Source organism: Mandrillus leucophaeus, unplaced genomic scaffold, assembly GCF_000951045.1.
Source record: "Mandrillus leucophaeus isolate KB7577 unplaced genomic scaffold, Mleu.le_1.0 Scaffold27, whole genome shotgun sequence".
Taxonomy (NCBI): Eukaryota; Metazoa; Chordata; class Mammalia; order Primates; family Cercopithecidae; genus Mandrillus; species Mandrillus leucophaeus.
Window position 1 is genome coordinate 5,997,486 of NW_012102809.1, and position 23,137 is coordinate 6,020,622.

Below are 23,137 nucleotides of genomic sequence, written 5' to 3' on the forward strand. Positions count from 1 at the left end.
AGAGGATTTACTCAGTTTCCTTTCCCTTCTGCTCTATTTTTCTGAAAGACTTATTTTTACTGTAGTGAACTCACTAAACTCTAGTTAGCTTTCTACTTGTGGCCTAGTTTTGATGACTCTTGTTAATAAGGAATTTAATAATACAGTTGAGGTAAACCAAAACATTTCCCAACACTCACAACTCTGTACAGTGTTTCCTCAGTGTTTCCTCAGATTCCTCTTATGGATATGACTCGCATTATAAAAATTATTATATGAAGAATCCACATTAAGTTGAAAGTGATTATTTCATTAATGATCATTTTAATGCACTTAAAACATCATTCAGATTTTTAAAGTCTCCCCTATAAATTTGGGGGAATATATTGTTTCCTGAAGTTCTGTATGCAATTCAATTCAGGCAGCTAAAAACAAACCACAATAAACAATCAAGCGAAAACAGCTTCTGAAAAGTGGAAATTGTTCAAGACTGGTAAACTGTTAGGAAACTGAAAAATGGAAATTGTTCAAGACTGGTAAACTGTTAGGAAATCTATCTTTTGCTGAATGAAAACTGTTTGTTGCAATGATCTGCTTAACAGTACTTAATTCTGAGTTCTAGGAACTTAGATTGAAATTTGAGGGAAAGGGATGAAAGACATAATGCTGTATTGGGGGCTAGTCAAAGGGAGAGGTAGGAGATGGTGTATGAGTCCTTGGTAGATCATATGCAAGTCAGTATATTTAGCCTTTAACTATTAATAAATGCTAAGCAAGGCATAACTATTCCCTTTACATTTTCAAAAGGTTCTACAATACCCTATCCCAATTTGGTCACTTCATCTTCATTTCACGTTTCTGTCTTCGTATGTTTGTGTTTACTTTTCCTTCTTGTTGGAAGATCTTTACCTTTTTTAAAATTTGTGTTTTTTTTTTAAAAAGAGATGGAGGTTTCACTCTGTTGCCAAGATTGGATTTGAACTCCTGGGCTCAAGTAATCTTCCCACCTTAGCCTCCTGAGTAGCTGGGACTACAGGTACATACATGTCATTGTGCCTAGCTCACCTTTAAAACCCCTACATGTCGTTTAAGACCATACTTGCATGACTTTTCTAAAACATCCTTGTTCGGGATGTTTAAAGTGACCTCTTCTTCTTCTGGCACCCCATAGAACCTAATTTCTATCACTCATGGCACTGATTTGCATATGCATTTATAGATCTTTCTCTCTCTGCTTTCAAAGTAAACATCCCTTGAAGGCTTGAACTACGGAGTTAACACATGCTGGGTTCACATCCCAGATTGGACACTTGCTTGCTGTTGGTTGACTGACTCAGTGGCAGTCCTAGCACCATTTGACCTTGTATACATCCCACTCGAGAGTTTGGAAAAGCCAGGCAGTTAGGCTCTTCTCATCCTTTAAATATAAGAGTGGCCAAGCAAACCAGTTTGGAGCAATGAAATGTAAGACAGTTGGGGACCCTTGGGAAAGCTTGTGTTTCCCTATAAAAGCAACAGGTATGTAAGTCATGCACACTGAAACTGTTCCTGCTTTCCTCCTGACTGATATATGATGACTGGAGATCGACCAGCCATTTTGTAGTTACGAAATCACCACAATAATGATGGAAACGGACCTGCTAAGGTATTGGAGCAGAAAGATAAAAAGAGCAAGGGTCTTCAGTGGCATCCTCTAGCTCCTGTACCAACTCTGGAAATGCCTATCTTCAGAGTCCTTTTTATGGAAATTAGATGTCTCTTATTTAGATCACTTTTAATAGAGTTTTCTATTGCTTGCAGCCAAAAATATTTCCAAATAGCTGTATAATCTGCGACAAATTAAACTCTCTGAACTTTGGTTTTCTTGTCTATAAAATGGAGCTAATGATAGTCATCTGACAGAGTTGATGTGACAATTAATGAGGTCATGTTTTCTGACGCGTGGTGAGCAAGCGAATGTTTCTTTCTTTCTCCTTCCTTTGTAGGGTATTGTTTGCCAGAAAGCATCTATCACATTTTTTGTACAAAAACAAGTCACAGTATTTTTTTTTTCTTTTTTGAGACAGAGTCTCACTCTGTTGCCTGGCTGGAATGTAGTGGCATAATCTCGGCTCACTGCAACCTCCACCTCCTGGGTTCAATCAGTTCTCCTACCTCAGCTTCCTGAGTAGCTGGGACTACTAGCACCTGCCACCACACCCAGGTAATTTTTGTATTTTTAGTAGAGACGGGGTTTCACCATGTTGGCCAGGATGATCTCGATCTCTTGACGTTGTGATCCACCTGCCTCGACCTCCCAAAGTGCTGGGATTACAGGTGTGAGCCACTGCACCCGGCCTAAGTTACAGTAATTATCAGTTGAATGAATAAATGAATATTAGAATAAAGCAGTTGAACCGACTTTTCAAGATAAGCCACTCTAATGGCATCTCACTGCCTTTTGAATGACTGAGTAGATAGTCCTTCTCTGCCTCTTGAATCTGACTTGGCTCTGTTACTTGCTTTGGCCCATCAGGGGAGTGGCAAACATGATGAAAAGAGATGCATGAAAGGTGATTGCACCCTGGGGCTTGCTCTCTTGATGCAGTTAGAACCCTGCAACCCACATAAATAAACCCAAGCTACCTGGTTGGATGATGTAAGAGAACCAAAGTGCCCCAGCCAGCAGGCAGCCAACACCAGACATGTGAGTTCCAGCAGGCCACATATGCATGAGTAAACCCATCTGAGAGCTGAAGAACTTTCCACCTAAGTCCAAAGTGCCAGCCAACATTGAGCTAAGTGAATAGTTGTTGTTTTAAACCCCTAAGTTTTGGGGTGGTTTGTTTTGCAGCAAAAAATAAATGATCTAGAGGAGCTCTGAAGTGGATAAGTAAGCATCAGGGGTCTCCAGATATGTCACCTGGAGAAGGACACCATAGCCCTTTTGCAGTGTTCCAGCTGGGGTCCTGAACCTGAATTCAATCATGAAGAAGTATCAGGTAACCTCAAATTGAGGAACATTTCTGTAAAACAACCGGCTAGGAGTCTCCAAAATGTCAATGTCTTATAAGACAAAGGAAAGCTAGGGAATGGTCCTAGATTAATAAAGACTAAAGAGACATGATATGTAAGTACAATATGTGATCCTCGACTGGATCCTGAATGGGAGGGAAAAAAATGCTACGAGGACATGATTGGCAAAATTTGAATATGAATTGCAGATAAGGTGGGGTTATTGCATCCATGTGAAATATCCTGAATTCGATAACTATACTAGGGATATGTAAGAGAATATCTTTGTTCTTGGGAAGTATACACAGAAGTATTCAGTGGTAAAGAAGCATGATGTATGTAACCTACTCTCAGATGGCTTGATAAATTATTGTAATATTTAAAAATATATTGATATATTTATATTTATAAATATAAAATATATAGAACAATAACTATATCTATATATTTGTATTAATATCAAATATATACCTATATATTTTATATATAAATATTTTATATATTATGTAATATATAACTATTAACAAATATGTCAATATATAAATGGAGATATGTTTATAAATATATCAATAGATGTATATTTGTGCTTATATAATATATCAAGAGACATATTTACAATCTACATATAACTGTATAATGTATTCATATATAATTATATAATTTATACATACATTATAAATATTAATAAATATCAATATAAATACAGGGCTGCTGACCTCCAGCTTTTTGCTCCAGGTCACATGTTGGCTGTTGCAGCTCCAGGCATTATATACTTGAGTGATAGCATCTAATGTGGAAAGAAAGAAGGGAGTAGTTCAGAGGGCCTTTTTTCTGGGAAAAAAAAACAAAACAAAAAAACTCTTGCCTATGAGCATCCTAGCAGATTTTCACTTATATCTTATATTTTATATCGCTCATATCTTATTGGCCATGTCTCCCCTGAACCAGTCACTGGAAATTGGTGGGGGGTGGGAGTCAAGCCCCTGAAGGGGGTGGTGCATCACTGTCCAAACTGCAGGCAAAGAGGGACCAACGCTTTCTACACATTCCATGTAAGGAGGATTCTCACTGCGCGGGACCACTGGGAATTGCTTCATGCACTGCTCATTAGCATGTGCTTCAGACACTGCAGTTTTCTTTCTTAAACTCCAGAGAACCACAATCTAGGACTCAGGAAGGAAAGGGGGTGGTCCAGAGTGAGTTTTTTTGAGATGGGTATGAAAGTTTTTGGCAGTAAGCTGATTAGAATGTCGTCCAGCTCAGACTGTATTAAAGAACCCTGCTTGTAAGACCCGGAGACTCTCATCCACAGTCTGCTCCGTACCATGAAAAGCTTTCTTTTAAAAGAGAAGTCTGCCTTTGGATGAGGTGAAGCACTTATTGGCAGAGTGTTTGGGGCCAAGGATATATATAGCTAGAGAAATGTTTCAGGCAGGAGAGTGATCTTTGGGCACAGCTTGGAAAGTCAATCATCCGATAGCGAGTCTCTGAGGAAGCAGTTCAAGTATTGTGACTGGAAAGCAGGGGATGAAGGACTACATCCATGGTTGGAAGCTAAGAAATCAGAATTTACCTAGCTGGACTGACCTTTCTAGGCCTGCCTCTGGATGTGCAGTATCTCAGCAGGATACTGCAGTGCTTTTATTCCTGTGCGTCTGTCACTGTAACTAACAATCAAGTGACATGGATGCCTTCATTTAATACCACTGCTAACTACTAGACCCTTCAGTTCACTCAGTAGGTCTGTGTGTATATTACAGTCAAATCCAGTGTGAAAGGCATTTTGGAGTGATAAAACCCAGCGTTCAGAAGAGAAATCTACTGTTATGTGAGCACCTAGCTACACAAATCATTTTACTGGTCTGTGGAATAATTATAGTCAACCAGGAAATCAGCTGTAACAACATAGAAAGCACACAGATGTCAGTAGCACTTTCTGATATTTTGACATACCTTGAATGTAGCCCTTCTCAGTTAATGTTTCAGCGTGAATCTAGGGGAACATTTACTGGGTGTAGACTTAAAGTCAAAACATAAATTCAAGTCCCAGTGTCTAGTGATCTTGCTTAAACGGTGTTTATCTTTTCAACATAGATGATACCAGTTTGACATTTCCCATAGAAGCACTGTGAGGATAGAACTCAAGATAATATAGGTGAAGTTCTTTGTCATTGGTGAGGTTCTGTAATATATGACTGTTGGCCAGCTGCAGTGGCTCACATCTGTAATCCCAGCACTTTGGGAGGCCCAGGCGGGTGGATCACAACATCAGGCATTCCAGACCAGCCTGGCCAACATAGTGAAACACCATCTCCACCAAAAATACAAAAAATTAGCAGGGTGTGGTGGTTGGCATCTGTAATCCCAGCTACTCAGGAGGCTGAGGCAGGAGAATTACTTGAATCTGGGAGGCAGAGGTTGCAGTGAGCCAAGATCGTGCCACTGCACTCCATCCTGGGCAACAGTGCAAGACTCCGTCTCAAAATAATAATGATAATAATAATATGAATGTTCATTGCTAGGTTGTTTTAGTGTTCCTTGTAGCAGTTATTTTGGAAACATGTGAGTTCATTAAGTGGAAGAATTCCCGGAAGTCAACCTTTTTGACAAGGAAGGAAAAATATACTTAAAATCATACAAATTTTTTTTTCGATATGTAATAGTTTAAGCATTTCACTTATCTCTTGGCTTTGTAACAAAACAGTCTATAAGGAGAAACCTGAGGATGCAGGGGCTGTTTGCATTTCCAGAGCCCAGTCATTGGGGAAGAAAATAAAATAGAAAGAATGTTGAAGCAGAAGTGGCAATAAGATCCTGGGCATCAGGGGACTTGCGACCCTGTGCCTGCTGGTGCCCTGTATACAACAGAGCTCAGTGAATGGTGATGAAGGTAGGGGTCAATGAGTAGAATATTCACTTTTTTCTGTTACGTTGTGTGTTCCATTTCTCTCCTTTCTGAGATGTCTTTTCAGAAATGGCACCCCCAATATCACTACTGTTAAATGTCACTTTATAATACGATAGATAAAATCTCTCACAGCTACAAAATTTAAGAAAGTCATCACTTGTATTGAAAACTTAAAGTATGAAATTCTTCATAATACTATCCATTTAAATGAAGTGAGTAAACTAAAAAGGGGGACAATCTTGAAACCTTTCCTACCATACCATTCTGTTGTTTCTTTGCAAATATTTACTGGGTACTTGCTGCGTGCCAGTGTGCCAGCGACTCGAGACGGGTCAGTGGCGAAAACCAGCTCAGCTGCTGCCCTCATGCACTGCAGGCTAGCAGGGAAGTCTGAAAGTCAGCAATACGTAAACGAAAAGGCTGTAGCATATTAGAAGGTGGTGTTTTCTGGGGAAAAGAGGGCAGAGTTGAGAGGGTTTGGGAGGGTAGGTTGATGGAGAGGTTTACCGTTTTAAAGTGGATGTCTGGGAGACCTCACTGAGAAGGGACATTCAAACAGGGACCTGAAACAGATGGAGGGAAGACCCTTCCCCCTGGACATTACTGCCCCAAAACGGGTGTGACATTGAATGTACTTGTATGTCCCAAGGCTTTAAGGGGACCGGGGGTGAGAGGAGAGAGAGCAGTTGGCAGGTATCTTTTGTTATGCTGTTAAATGTTAAGCAAAATTATTCTGCAGTAGTTTTTATTTCATTAAGGGAGATTTAGAATAGAACCTTAGTTAACTGTTTCTAAACTGAGCCAAATCATAGACTGTTCAGAGCTAGGAGGAACTTGAGACACCCTATCATTGCTGTTCTTCATTTTAGGAGAGAAAAAGCTGAAGTCCGTTGAAATAATTGGTGGTATAATGGCTCAATTAGTAGATCTCAGTGTTTTCAGAGACAGATGTGGTGATGAGAAAAAATATATGTTTATTGTTTTCCTTTCAGAAAGGGAAGAACACATGAAAACTTTCTTCAAATTTTTAAATATCTACATCCTCTGAAATTTTACTTTTATGTGATAAAATGTTACATAATATAAAATTAGCCAGTTAAGGCATTTTAAGTGTACAATTCAGTGGCATTAATAACATTTACAGTGTTGTGCAACCATCACCACTATCTATCTCCAGAATATTTTCATCACTTCAAAGATCAATTCTGTACGCTTTAAGTAGTAACTCCCCATTCCGTTCTCCCTCCGGTGCCTAGTAACCTCTAATCTGCTTACTGTTCTAGATATTCCATGTAAGGGATATCATAGATTTTTTTCGCCTGGCTTCTTTCACTTAGCCTATTGTTTTTGAGGTTCATCCATGCTGTCGCATGTATCAGAACTTAATTCCTTTTTAGGGCTGAATAATATTCCATTGTGTGTAACTAACATGTTTTGTTTATCCATTCATCTGTTGACAGACACTTGAGTTGTTTCCACCTTGGGACTTGTGAATAAAGCTGTTATGAACATCAGTGTGCAAGTGTCTGAGCTTCTTTACTCAATTCTTTTAGAGATACACATACAGAGGCATATATACAGACACATGTATACACACATGCATGCACGCACACACACACAGAGATTGAGAGAGAGGATTGGTGGGTCTTATGGTTAAATCCGTGTTTAACTTGCTGAGAAACTGCCCAACTGCTTTCCACAGCAGCCGCGCCAGTTTATATTCTCAACAGCAACGCACAGGGCTTCAGTTTCTCCACAACCTTCTCAACACTTTTTATGACAATTTTCATTATTATAGCCACCCTAGTAGATGTGAAGTGGTATCTCATTGTGGTTTGTATTTGTATTTCCCTGATGACTGATAATGTTGAGTATCTTTTCATAAGCTTATTGGCCATGAATCTTTTCATGGCCAATCTTCCTACAATTCTCTCAGTAACATTTTATAGTTTTGAATGTACAAATATTTTGCCTGTTGTTACATTTATTTCTAAGTACTTTATTTTTGATGCTTTTGTAAATGAAATTGTTTTCTTAATTTCCTTTTCAGATTGTTCTTTGTTAGTGTATAGAAATGTAAATATGTGCAACATTTTTATGCATTGATTTTGTGTCATGCAACTTTACTGAATTTGTCTATTAGTTTGGATAGTTTTTTGTGTGTGGATTCTTCAGGGCTTTCTACATATAAAACTATGTCATCTGCAAATCTGCAAATAGAGATAATTTTACTTCTTCTTTTTCAGTTAGGATGTCTTTTATTTCTTTTTCTTGCCTTATTTCTCTGGTTACAACTTTTAGTACTATACTGGCTAGTAGCAGTGACTGAATATTTTTGTCTTGTTCCTGATCTAAGTGAAATTTATCTAAGTGGAATGAATGAAATGTTTTCAACTTTCACCATTGTGTATGATGTTGGCTGTGGGTTTTTCACACATAGTCTTTATTTTGTTGAGGGCATTCTTTTGGATTCCTGGTTTATTGAATATTTTTATCATGAAAGGGTGTTGGATTTTGTCAGATACATTCACTATATCAATTGATAAGGTTATGTGGGTTTTATTTCCTTTATTGTTATGGCATATTACATTGATTGATTTTTATATTTTGAATCATTCTTGCTTGCACTCCTGGGGTAAATCCATTTGATCATGGCATATGATCCTTTTAGTATGCTGCTGAATTAGGTTTGCTAGTAATGTGTTGAGGAGTTTACATCTGTGTTCATAAGAGATATTGGTATGTGGCTTTCTTGTAGTGAGCCCCTGTGAAACTATCTTTACTTTAAACCTCCAGTTTTAATTTATCTCTCCTTTTTTTTTTTTTTTTTTTTGAGACAGAGTCTTGTTCTGTCGCCCAGGCTGGAGTGCAGTGGCACAATCTCGGCTCACTGCAAGCTCCACCTCCCGAGTTCACGCCATTCTCCTGCCTCAGCCTCCCGAGAGCTGTGTTCCTGTTGGTGATGTCCCAGGCCTCCTCTCGAGTTGGAGATATCCCGGGCTTCTTCTAAAATTGGAGATACAGACAAGAGGCCGCGTGCAGAACCTCTGTGCTTTGGGCTCTCCTTTGCAGATGCTTCTATCTCTGCAGTTGTAGAGGCAGAGCCTGTAGAGCCAGATGCTGCTTAGAAGGATCACCCTGTGGGATCAGAATCTTTTAAGTTCTAAGATAAATTTTGTTTCTCTCCTTTCACACTGATAGCTTCTCACTGTCCTCTTTTCTATTGCCATTCTCCTCCTCCTCCACTTTCTCCTCTCCTTTTTTTAAAAAACTTTCCCATCTCTGGATTCTTCTCTTACATTCTTTTGCTTCTGTGCATAGACTTGCCCTCTTAGGAAGATTTTCAAGAATTATAAATACAAAAAATGTTCCTGCATGGGATGCTCTGTGCTGTACAGACTTACATTAGTCAAAATGCCTAACTGCTTCCAATCCTGCATATTCTGTCTAATTGGGAACGTTCCTCCACAGTGAGTTCTATACTCTGGTGACTCTAGTTTACTGGAACTCGCTAGTTGTGGAATGAGGCCAAAAAAACAAACAAACAAACAAAACTACTGCCTTAAAACCCTGTCAGACCTGGGTACTTGGCAACAAATTACAGCTGAGGAGTGCCAAAGACCTGAAAATTATACCTACCTTGGCTGACAATACCTTTAAGTGTCTATGTATTTATGACTCACTTTCTTCCATAAAGAATTTGAAGTGCCTTATAAAAGTACATATCCGAGGATAAAATAAATAGTTGAGATAATCAGGGCAAAGAGGAAATACGGATAAGAAAATAAAACTGGACCAAGAGTCACAAAGAGAAATGTACCCTGAACACTTGTGCAGTTGTAAAGGTGACCTGCAGGTTTGCCTCTAAGCTCCCATGGGGCCAAAGTAAAAAGTGAATTTTGACCAATTATGTAGCACATGGCGTCCTTAAAATTAAAAACAATCCAGTTGTCAAGAAAAGGAAGGCTTTTCTGTTCCCAGGATCCAAAGTCATTTTCTTAAATCTAAGATCAATTTATTTCCTGAAGCCTCCTACAGAAAACTGTATGATAGAGTGGTCGGGTCCTTCACAGGAGTCCCCAGTGTTGTCTTACTAATGGAATAGGCCAATGACACAATGCAGGGGTGCGATTCAGAAGAAACAAATCGAAAGGGAACCAAAACAAAATGTTTTAAAGGTAAAATTTGATGCAACTCAGCAAATGGACACCGTATCCTTTCTTGCAACCGTCCATGAAAATTGATTGTCACAGGCAAACTTTTTATCAGGATGATTATGAGAATGGAAGGTTGTAGGCAGTGGTAGGCAGCTGGAGACCAGTTGCTCTCCGTTCCCAATGAAGGTCTGGTCCATAAGGTTTGCCATACGTGGTGGGATTTTACGTGCCCATGGGAATGACCCCCTCACTCACCTTAGCACTGGGTCCTCTCAGGTAGAGCCAGTCTCCTATCTTTAGAAGAGGATGTCCATTTGTCCCTACTGACAGCCACATGGGACTGAGGCTCTGGAGTCATGCATATCCCTAGCACAACCATCAGCCTTCCTTTCCCCCATCAACCTTTTAGTGTGGTCCTGCCAATCATCCACGTAGGCCAGTGAACATTTCTTTTTTTTTTTTTTTTTTTTTTTGAGACAGAGTTGCTCTGTTGCCCAGGCTGGAGTGCAGTGGCTTGATCTTGGCTCGCTGCAAGCTCCACCTCCCGGGCTCACGCCATTCTCCTGCCTCAGCCTCCCAAGTAGCTTGGGACTACAGGCACCCGTCACCATGCCCAGCTAATTTTTTTGTTTGTTTGTTTTGTTTGTTTTGTAGAGGTGGGGTTTCACCATGTTAGCCAGGATGGTCTTGATCTCCTGACCTCGTGATCCGCCTGTCTCCGCTTCCCAAAATGCTGGGATTACAGGCTTGAGCCACCGCGCTCAGCCAAACATTTCTACATTTCTAAAAAATCCAGCTCTAGAACATCTGACTTTTAGCAATGTAGCTTTGCAGTGAGCCTTCTGAGAAAAGCAACTGGAAGTTGTATTTGTGAAGGTAACTTTTTTTATCTTTTCAGTGGAATTCTTGGATATTGGCTAATCTGATTAATGACTTTAATTTTAAGACTCATTGATGTTGAGCCATTCTGTATGGCAGTCATGGAATGGCAGGAGCAACTATCTATTGTGGCCATTTCGAATGCGAAAAACTGAATTCTCATCATCGGCACGACTCCCAGTGTGCAGCTTACCTCCTCACACTGGACAGCCCGGCCTCCCTCGCTGTGTTCTGCAGATGTGATTTCCAGCTGGCGGTGCTCCCTCTGCTCCCTCTTACCCTGCTCCATTCAGAGGCCAGGCCACATGAGGCTGGTAAAGCAAGTCCTCCTTGACTCTGAGACCTATTATGTTACAGTGGAGCCTAGACTGCTCTCACAGTGGCAACCATGGGGCTCTCTCTTATGTGAAGTTTGTTCACCCTTTTCCCGAGCCATGTTTCTCACCTGTACCGCATGGCAGTGCACGCGTGGGTCTGGCTTCTTCAGGACCGCTCGCTGTGCTTGGCGGCTCCCTGGCTCAGCTGGCACGAAGATAGCAAATGGGAAATTTCTGTTTTTCCAGAACTTTAAGATAGTTTGATTTTGGACTCATACCTTTCTTTCCTATTGTTTCTGATATTTCTATTTGGACAAACATCATCGAATGTAGATTTAACTTTTAGATGGTATTTATTCCTTTTAATGCTGTTACTTCTGAGCATTTTGTGATTATTTACATTTCCCATCTGTGGAACTGGTATTCTGTGTCTAGCAAGCAATGAATGAAGCATTTAGTGCTCTTTTTCTTCTTCTGTACGCCTTTAGCCTCACAACCCTTAATTGTGAACGTTGTGTAAACTTTGGTTTTCAGAACACCGGCCCTTTTTGTTTTTCTCTGAGACATTCATTCACACTGTCGTATCTTCAGTTTTGTGCTGTGAGAATGACTCAAAGAATTCACTACATGGGAAGTGCATGTTCTTCTCATTAGCACAGATATATGTCTAAAAATCATTTATGGAGTAATGAATACTGTGTATGACATTGTATAGGGACTGTTTTCTCAGAACTCTCAGGTTTAGATGGGGAGAGAGACTTACAAATATAATAGTTGCTAGTAGAAATATGTACAGCATGTTTGTGATGGGGAAATGAAGGTAAACTTAATGAATCTGGGTCAGAGGAAGAATCTCACAGTCAGAATACTTCAGTGAAGCTTTAGAGGACCGTGAGAGGTTACTTTAGGAGAGGGGCAAGTGTTAGGAAGATCCGCTATGTTATGACAAGGACATGTGATGTTTAGAGAACTGTGGATAATCCGAGGTGGTGGGCCCAGCACCCGGTGTGAGGGGCCTTTGGTGCTGTTGTTAGGGGTTATATTTTGTTTCCCAGTCATGATTCTCAGCTTGCAGTATGCAGATTCCTGGGGGTCTATGAATCAGCGCTTAGAATATGTAAGAGTTTGCTACGAAACGTCTTAACTTTGTGGGTTTATATATATATATATATGAGCATATTCTATATCATTTAAATCAGTGTACCTCAAAGTGTGGTGCTCAGAATGGTGCTGATCCACAAACTATCAGTTTCCAGTTCACAAGGAGATAACCGCAGACGCTGAGAGTAAGCCTTTAGACACAGGAATTTGACTTCATACTGCCATGTCATTCAAGTATAGTGTGTTTGAAATGCCAGTTTGCTGAGGTAGTTTTACACACAACAGAATTCATACTTTTAAAACATAGCTAGATGAGTTTTGAAGGATATATACAGTCATGTAAACACCCCACACTCAAGATAGAGAAAATTTCCATCTCCCGAAAAAGTTCTTATGTCCTACCTATCTGTTATACGTCTCTGTAGTTTCACCTTGTCTAGAATGTCATGTGAATTGAATTCATATTGTAGATAATCTTTAGTGACTAATCTCTTTTTGTTAAACATAATTCTTTTGAGATTAATTTATTTTGTTCTGTATAGGAATAATTTATTTGTATTACTAGGTCATATTCTGCTCTCAGAAAGGGGTTCTGATCCAGACCCCAAGAGATTGTTCTTGAATCTGGTGTGAAAAAGAATTCGGGGCAAGTCCACAGTGTAAAGTGAAAGTGAAAGCAAGTTTATTAAGAAAGTAAAGAAACAAGAGAATGGCTACTCCATAGACAGAGCAGTGGCACGGGCTGTTCCACTGCATAATATTTGTGGTTATCTCTTGATTATATGCTAAACAAGAGGTGGATTATTCATGAGTTTTCCAGGGAAGGGGCAGGCAATTCCCAGAAGTAAGGGTTCCTCCCCGTTTTAGAGTATATAGGGTAATTTCCAGACATTGCTATGGCATTTGTAAACTGTCATTGCGCTGGTGGGAATGTCTTTTAGCATGCTAATGCATTAAAATTAACATATAACCAGGAATGAGGACACCAGAGGCCACTTTTGTCGCTGTCTTGGATTTGGTGGGTTTGGGCCTGCTTCTTTACCATATCCTGTTTCCTCAGCAGGGTTTTTATGACCTGTGTCTTGTGATACCACCCCTGCTGACCTCCTATCTCATCCTGTGACTCAGGATGCCTGACCTCCTGGGAATGCAGCCCAGCAGGTCTCATCCTCCTTTTACCCAGCCCCTACTCAAGATGGAGTCACTCTGGTTCAGATGCCTTTGACAATTCTACTATATGAATATACCGCAATTTCTCCATTCACTGGTTGATGGACATTTCGGGTGTTTTGGGATTGGGCTATTCTGAAGTAAGCCGTGATGAACGTTGATTCATTGGACTTTCAGTGCACATGTTTCCATATCTTAGGTAAATACTTAGGAAGGGAATTGCTGTGTCCTATGCTAAGTGTCTGTTTATCAGGGTTTCTCTGTTTCATGTTTTGGGTTGGATAATTCTTTGTTGTGGGAAACCATTCTTTCCATTATGGGATCTTTAGCAACATCTTTCGCCTCTACCCACTAGATGTCAGGATGCTCCCCACTCCCAGTTTTGATCACCAAAAATGTCTTCAGACCTTACTAAATGTCCCCTGGTGGCTAAAATTGCCCCCAGTTGAGAAACATTGGTTTATTGTAAAAAACTACCAAACTGTTTTTGAAACTACCCAAGTGGCTTTATCATTCCCACCCAATAATTTACGAGTTCCAATTGTAATGTGTCATATCTTAATTTTTATTCATTTAAATATATTTTCTGATTGCCCTTGTGATGACTTCTTTGGCTCATGTGTTACTTAGAGAAATATGTTGTTTAATTTCCCAATATTTGGGAGATTTTTCAGATATTTTTCTGTTGATTTCTGATTTATTTGCATTTTGGACATAGAACATTTTTGTACAATTTCAATCCCTTTAAATATTTGAGTTATTTTATATAAAAATAAAGATTTATTTTGTGTTCCAGAATATGGTCTGTGGTGGTGAATGACCCATGTGCACTTGAAAAGAATGTCCATTATGTTGCTGTTGAGTGGAATGTCATGTGCATAATTTTATACGTGACCAAATTATCAGCCTGTGATGTGCTGGAAATTTTTAAACAGTTCTTTGCTAATGACCAGTGCCTCTCGATCTCTCTGTAACTTATAGCCTGTGCTCCCATTTGTCTTGATGATTGCCTTGATGCCAAGTGATAACCACAAGTGCTGGTGTTTCACTTGTAATGAAGCATTTTCCCTCCTGGACTTTGCACATGTGATCCTGAGGCTCCATGAACGTTCAGGTTCAGCTAGAGCGAATGGGGATTTGTGAAACAGTTGTAAGTGGTTTTTGTTGTTGTTGTTGTTGTTGTTTTTGAGACGGAGTCTCGCTCTGTGGCCCAAGCTGGAGTGCTGTGGTGCAGTTTCAGCTCACTGCAACTTCCACCTCCCAGGTTCAAGCAGTTTTCTTGCCTCAGCCTCCCAAGTAGCTGGGATTACAGGCACACGCCACCATGCCTGGCTAAATTTTGTATCTTTAGTAGAGATGGGGTTTCACTGTTGGCCTGGCTGGTCTTGAACTCCTGACCTCGTGATCTGCCAGCCGTGGCCTCCCAAAGTGCTGGGATTACAGGCTTGAGCCACTGCTGCTGGCCAAGTTTTTTATGTTTTAGGAAAATATTAAATGCAAAGTAGAAATGAGAACAAAATAGATGAGTCCTGCCCGTATCTCCAGAATCCACTCCTCAGCCTTCCCGTGCTGCGTCCCTTCCCTTTGCTATTGAAGAAACTCCTTCAGTCTGGAATTTCTTATCACCTTTCTCTACATTTTGAATCTGGATTAGTTATTTTCGTTTGTTTGCTTTTTTTGTTTGTTTGTTTTGTTTTTTTCTGGGTAACAAATTACACTTAGTGGCCTAACATAGCACAAATTGACTATATCACAATATCCTTGCATGAGGAGTCTGGCTGTGGATTGATAGCGTCCCCTGATCAGGGTCTTACCAGGTTGAAATCAAGGAAGAGGCAGGGCTGTGTTCTCCTCTGAAGCTGGGGTCCTATCATCAGCTCACTCCGGCTGTTGGGAGAATTTGTTCCGTCCCACTGTAGAAGTGAAGTTCCCGTTTTCTCTCTGGCTGCTGGTGCCTCTCTGAGCTCCTTTAGGACTTCTCAAGGGCCGAGCCATGCGGCCTCTTCAACCAGGAGGGGGATCTCTCTCCAATCGGCCAGGATGGAGTCTTCAATAAAAAGTAAACCAGTCACAGGCTTAAATTCCCATGCTGTTCCTAGATCCCACCTATACTCAGCTCAACGGGAGGAGTTTACACAAGGCATGTGCGTGCGGGGTGGGAGTCTCAGAGGCCATCTCAGCCTACCACAAGATCCTACTCATCTGTTAGTGTCCAGTTGGAATTATATTCCTTTCATGAGCTCATTTCATAAGCTTTCCAGCAGTGTGAATTGCTCCCTTGCCTGCCTTCATTCTGCAGTTTCTGTCTTCTCTTCTATGGTGCCTCAGTCTGCAAAGCAAACCCTTCTAATTATGGCATTGACACAATCTGAGCAGGACACTATACCTTTGGAGCAGGTGGTGCTAGATACGCCCTTCATCTGGGCTTGCTTGTATTCTCTGCAATGCTGAAGTAGCTCTTCCTAAGCATAAGCATTATGGTGTTTTAATAAAGCTGAGGTTCTTAAAGGCATGACATATATACTTTCTGAATGTGAGTTCATTCTAAACATGTTATGGCCAGTATGGCACGTTTTGAATGTCTCTCATTATCTACTATACTTAGGGACAGAGACCGTCTTTTCTTTCCGCTCTGTAACCTGTATACAGTGGGCTAAATGTTTGCATCAGAGCAAGCAAAGACTACAGAAAAATCTTAACTCAGTTCAGGAACCAGTGCTTGAGAAAGCCTAGGATTTAATCAGAAACAAAAGACAGTACTCCAGACAGTGTGACTTCAGAATGCTTCCATGAGGGAAGTCGGGAATATGGAGAGGAAAAAGTGTGGAAGATTGGACAGCCTCGTGGATGTCTTTGTAGCGGCTGCCCAGTGCCTTGGCCACTGGTAGGCATCTCATTAGTGTCACTGATAACTATCAGCAAGTGATATGAGCCTATCCAATCTCAATACTTTTTAAAAACAACTGTTTTGTTTTGTTTCCTAATCATAGCTGGTGCTCAAGACCGAATTGGCTGGGCTTTTGGCCTAGGATTAGAAAGGCTAGCCATGATCCTTTACGACATCCCTGATATCCGTCTCTTCTGGAGTGAGGACGAGCGCTTCCTGAAGCAGTTCCGTGTATCCAACATTAATCAGAAGGTGAAGTTTCAGGTAAGAGGACTTGTAAGAACTGAATAGATAATAATAAAAATGGCTGTCAAGGATTGATAGGATCATGTATTTGAAAGCCACTGTAAAATTCAATTATTTATTTTATTTTATTTTTATTTTTTATTTTACTTTAAGTTCTGGGATACCTGTGCAGAACGTGCGGGTCTGTTACATAGGTATATGTGTGCCATGGTGGTTTGCTGCACCCATCAACCCGTCATCCAGGTTTTAAGCCCCGCATGCATTAGGTGTTTGTCCTAATGCTCTTCCTCCCTTTACCCCCACCCCGCAACAGGCCGCAGTGTGTGATGTTCCCCTCCCTGTGTCCATGTGTCCTCATTGTTCAACTCCAACTTATGCGTGAGAACATGTGGTGTTTGGTTTTCTGTTTCTGTGTTAGTTTGCTGAGAATGGTGGTTTCCAGCTTCATCCATGTTCTTGCAAAGGACATGAACTCATTCTTTTTTATGGCTGCATGAATTTTAAATAATGTGAATTTGTAAAGAAGTTCCTGGCCAGGCATGGTGGCTCATGCCTGTAATCTCAGCACTTTGGGAGGCCAAGACGGGTGGATCACCTGAGGTCAGGAGTTCGAGACCAGCCTGATCAACATGATGAAACCCCATCTCTACTGAAAATACAAAAATTAGCTGGATGTGGTGGTGCGCACCTGTAGTCCCAGCTACTTGGGAGGCTGAGGCAGAATCACTTGAACCCAGGAGGCAGAGGTTGCAGTCAGCTGAGATCATGCCATTGCACTCCAGCCTGGGCAAAAAGAGCGAAACTCTGTCTCAGTAAAAAAGAAGTTCCTAAATAGAGGTCCATAAACACACAAGGGGTTTATAAACCTTCAGAAAATTTATGCAAGAGAAAAGATATTTGTCAATATTATTAGTCTAGACAGAGAACCAATTTTGTACTTTTTTTTTTTGGGGCAGAGTCTTACTCTGTCACCTGGGCTGGAGTACAGTGGTGCCATCTCAGCTCACTGCAACCTCTGCCTCCCAGTTTCAAGCGATTCTCCTGTCTCAGCCTCCTGAGTAGCAGGGATTACAGGCATCTGCCACTACGCCCAGCTAATTGTTTGTATTTTTAGTAGAGACGGGGTTTCACCATGTTGTCCAGGCTAGTCTCAAACTCCTGACCTTGTGATTCACCCGCCTGGCCTCCCAAAGTGCTCTGATTACAGGCGTGAACCACCGCACCCGGCCAATTTTGTACTTTTTTAATGAACATTTTATCATTATGAAATATCCAACTTTATCACTGATATTTGTCTCTTAAGGTTTACTTTTCATAATATTAATATAGACACCCTGGATTTCTTGTGAATAGTGTTTGCATTGTAGATCATTTACTTTCATTCTATGTATTTATGTTAATTGTACATCTCATAAGCAGCGTAAAGTTGGGTCTGTTTTTTAAAGACCAGATTTAGTCTTTGTCTTCTCAATTGGAGTGTTGAATACACTTACATTTAATATATTAAATAATAACTGACATTCTTGGGCCTAATTATATCAGTTTTTAACTTATTTTCCATTTTCCTCATCAATTTTGTATTTATTTGGCTTGAAAATTGAAGTTTGTTGTTTTTATTTTGTGTGTGTGTTACATTTTATTTTTTGTTTGTATTCAGCTTCATCATTTTCTGATTTCAAATGATTACATATTAATATGCATAATTCATTCATCATGTTTGATCATGAATAAATATTATTTAACTTTGTGAAACATTTAGTCACTTTATAATAGTGTGATTTTGTTATCCCTCCTGTCTAGGTGTCAGGTTTTGTTTTTTTTTCCTTTTTGTCCTGGGACTTTAAAGAGGTCAGGCTATTGCCTTTATTTCTGGTTTTCAGCAATTTGGCCTACATATGACTTCCTATCTCTTTTTCTGCTTCAGGATTTACTGTGTTAGGTTAATATCTTTCAAGCATTTTAGAAAATTCTCATCTAGTATCTTTTTTTTTTTTTTGAGACAGAGTTTCGCTCTGCCTCTAGGCAGGAGTGCAGTGGCGCGATGTCGGCTCACTGCAACCTCCGCCTCCCGGGTTTACGCCATTCTCCTGCCTCAGCCTCCAGAGTAGCTGGGACTACAGGCGCCCACCACCACGCCTGGCTAATTTTTTTGTATTATTTTAGTAGAGACAGGGTTTCTCTGTCTTAGCCAGGATGGTCTCGATCTCCTGACCGCGTGATCTGCCCACCTTGGCCTCCCAAAATGCTGGGATTACAGGTGTGAGCCACCGCGCCTGGCCTGGTGATGGTTATTTTAAAGTACTTGTCTGTGAATTCCAACCACTTAGTTATCTAGTATTCTTTTGTTGTTGTTGTTTTCCTTTCCTAATCATGGCTTACATTTTTCCTGCTTCTTCAGTTGTCTTTGTGTGTGTGTGTGTGTGTGTGTGTGTGTGTGTGAATGGACAAAGACTGAGGTAGATAAAATTTATCCCCAGAAAGCCTTATGCTTTCCACCATCTGGCTACTAAGGTGACTAGGCCAGATCTTTTTGTTCTAATCAGGAGTTGAGTTGGATTTCACATCTGATTTCCTCTTGATGGTGAGATCTAGCCGTGCCGCAGAGTTTGGGATCTAACCATGTGAGATAACAGGATATCTTTCTGTTTCCCATCCACTTACCAGCTTCTACCACCACCAGCATTTGTAAGCAGAAATATTATGAAGGAGAATTGGCTGGCAGGGAGGGTTAGCTCTGTTTCTCCATTTTCCAATCTGCCATGCCAGCCCATGCTTGGCTGATACAAGTGTGGCTCATTCCTTCTTATTTCAACAAAATGTCTTTGCCAGTAGCAGGCTAGCTCTCCTCTACTCATGCCCCAGTGGTGAAAGCAGCCATCAGGGCTCATCTCCCTCTGGAGTTACACTTATTTATCTTTGTGTACAGATCTCTTCAACTGTATTGGTCCGTTTTCATGCTGCTGAGAAAGATATACCCGAAACTGGGAAGAAAAAGAGGTTTAATTGGACTTATAGTTCCACATGGCTGGAAAGGCCTCTGAATCATGGCAGGGGGCGAAAGACTCTTCGTACATGGCAGCAGCAAGAGAAAATGGGGAAGGAGCAAAAGCAGAAACCCCTGATAAACCCATCAGATCTTGTGAGACTTAATCACCATCGCAAGAATAGCACAGGAAAGACCGGCCCCCATTATTCATTTACCTCCACCTGAGTTGCTCCCACAACATGTGGGAATTCTGGGAGATACAATTGAAGTTGAGATTTGGGTGGGGACACAGCCAAACCATATCATCAACTTTAAGGACAGGTATGATTTTTATAAATGTGTTTTTTTATTGTTACAGTGAAACACACTGATTTTGTGTGTGTGCTCATCTGCATCTTAAACCTTCCTATGTATATATGTATATATGCATATATTTTTGGTTTTACCTTATGAGGACTTTTAAAAATTTCTACTTGAATAATTATCGTTTTATTTTAGCATCAATTCCTTCTAGACTAATTTGAAATAAAGTTGTGTCTAATTCACAATAAAACCTGATAAAGGCTGTAACTTTTTCTCATTCATTTTTTAAATATGTTGTCAGTTATTTAATCAGCAAACATTTATAGAACATCAACATTGTGCAGAATGGTGTGACAAATAAAGACGAAAAACACAGTTGCCACCATAATTAAGTGGCTTAAATTCAATTTTAAGTGTACTTACAACAATCTTTTTTATGAGACACAGACATAGTCAGAAATAGACTCTTGATCTCTTGTACTAAATATCATTCTTTTTCTCTTTTCTGCCTTCAAATTTGAAAGCCAATATATGCATACCTGCACTAATATATAATTTTTATAGTTGTCTTTGTGTAACAAACTTAAGAACTTCTAATGGGGCAGTTAGGATTTGTATATTCATATTTAGTATATATTTATAAAATACTTTGTAAAGTATAGATTACAGATCATACTATTACCTAAGTATTCACTTATAATTAGTATCTATTCTTGTTAGTTTCCTGTTGCTTAGGTAACCAGTTACCACAAATCTAGTAGCTTAAAACAACATGTATTTATTATTTTACAGTTCTAGAGGTCAGAAAACCAAAATCCACCCAACTGGGCTAAAGTTATGGTGTCAGCAGGGCTGGTTCCTTTGGTAGGCTCTAGGGGGAATCCACCTTCTTGACTTTTCTGGCTTTTTTTTTTAAATTTTTATTATACTTTAAGTTCTAGGGTACATGTGCACAACGTGCAGGTTTGTTACGTATGTATACGTGTGCCATGTTGTTGTGCTGCACCCATTAACTCATCATTTACATTAGGTATTTCTCCTAATTCTATCCCTCCCCTGTCCCCCCACCCAACAACAGGTTCCGGTGTGTGATGTTCCCCACCGTGTGTCCAAGTGTTCTCATTGTTCAGTTCCCACTTATGAGTGAGAACATGCGGTGTTTGGTTTTCTGTCCTTGCGAAGTATCGCCTTTTCTGGCTTTTAAAGGCCGTCCTCAGTCCTTGGATCATAGCCATGCATCATGTTGCCTTTTCTCTCTCCTTCCGTCTTGTGTCACATTGCCTCCTCTTCCACCTTTGCTTCTTTCTTATAAGGACCCTTACGATTATATCAAGCCTTGCTGGATAATTCAGGATAATCTTCCCATCTCAAAATACTTCTTTTAAAGTAATCCTTTAATACTTTAATACAAACTAATTCTCTAATACAAAAGGAAATGTAAATTTCCTTTTGAATATAAGGTAACGTGTTTCTAGGTTATAGGGATTAGGACATGGATGTCTTTGGGCAGGGTTGGGGGCATTTTTCAGTCTACCACAGTCTTCCCTTTGAGCCCCAAAGATTCACCTCTGTCTTGTGTAAAATACATTCAGCCTATCCCAAGGTCCGACAGACTCTGAACCCATTGCAAAATCAACTCAAAATCCAAAATGTCATCTAAAAATCATCAGCCCCTAAGTCCCATTTCATTATTTAATTATCTAAAGCTGGTTTATGTGACACTCTGGGTATGATTCATCCGGGGGCAAATTCCTCTCCACCTTTGTACCTGAAACAAGGTACTTACTCCCAAAATACAATGAGTAGGATAGGATAGATTGGAGAATAATCATAGACATTTCCATTCAAAAAGGGAGAAAATGCAAGGAGAAAAAAAAGAATCACTGGTTCCAAGCAATTTCAAAATTCAGCCATTAGGTTTTAAGGCCTGGGGATAATTCTCTGTGGCCCTTGGCTTTGCCTGTTTGACCTGTATTTCTACCCTCTCAAATATCCTTCTTTTTTAAAATTTATTCATTTATTTATGAGACCAGGTCTTGCTCTGTCATCAGGCTGGAGCCCAGTGGTGCCGTCACGGCTCACTGCAACCTCCACCTCCCAAGCTCACATCTCAGCCTCCCAAGTAGCTGGTACTACAGGCACATGCTACCACAGCCAGCCAAGTTTTTGTATTTTTAGTACAGAGGGTGTCTTGCCGTATTGCCCAGGCTGGTCTTCCACTCCTGGGTTCAAGCAGTCCGCCTGCCTTGGCCTCCCACAGTGTCAGGGCTACAGGCATGATGAGCCACTCTGCCTAACCTCCTTTTTTATTAAGGGTGGCATGTATCTGCAGGTGAGTTGTTTTATTACCCTGGCTTTTGCCTGAAGAATTTGGGGAGTCAGATAGCCTTCTTTCTTTCTTTTTCTTTTTGTTCTTTTCTTTTGTCCCTCTCAGTTCCAGCTGACAGTGTTCCTGATGGTAAATCATTCTCAAAAACCTTGTGGCTCTCCCATGTATGTCATAGGGATTTATTCCATTACACAAGAGGCTCTTCTGCAGATCTTTCTTGAATAATTCATTGCTATTTTTGGCTTCTGCTGAGATGCCTGAGGGGATCCTTGAATCATATGCTTACTTTCTTCAAAGAGCCCTCTGTGTCACTAAATACCTTGATCCTTGGAAACTTCTGAGGCATTAGCAAAGGGGTGTATAGCTGCACTCTTGGCTTTCTCTCCAGAGCACTTTTCTATCAGTGAAACTCCTAACTTTTTGTCTTTCGCAATCTAGATAGGCTAAGAATTTCCCAAATTACCTAATCTTGCTTCTCTTTGCATAGCAGTTCTCTTGATTAGTCTGTTTTCTCCTACAAGAATAAAGCAGGCTGCATTTTCACTGTTTGCTTGGAAATTTCCTCAGCTAAATATCCAAGTTCATTGTTTGCAAGTTTTGCTTTCCACATCCAATTCATCTAATTCTGCCACTGTGAATGAACAAGAATCCCCTCCCCTCCACCTTCCACTAACATGTTCCTCATTTCCTTGCCATCCCTCACCAGCAGGGCTTTGGACATCTGTATTTCTACCACCAGTATGTTTATGAATATTTGGATATTCTCAGACAGTATAGGTTTTCTCTACCATGCTCCTCACTTTTTCCTTGCCTGTCGGAGTCTGTAACATCCGTATTTCTGCAAGAGTCTCTTCAAGGCAAAATAGCCATTTCATATCATG

At 40.4% G+C, this 23,137-nt stretch overlaps 1 protein-coding gene across 3 annotated transcripts in view; it reads left to right on the forward strand.

The window, feature by feature from the left end:
- FARS2 (phenylalanyl-tRNA synthetase 2, mitochondrial) overlaps positions 1-23,137 on the forward strand; it is a 547,898-nt gene that overhangs the window by 310,707 nt on the left and 214,054 nt on the right. For all 3 annotated transcript variants that reach the window (XM_011984592.1, XM_011984594.1, XM_011984591.1), the window contains one exon: positions 16,496-16,656. In XM_011984592.1, coding sequence (XP_011839982.1) covers positions 16,496-16,656 — 161 coding nt within the window. The remainder of the gene's footprint in view (positions 1-16,495; positions 16,657-23,137) is intronic.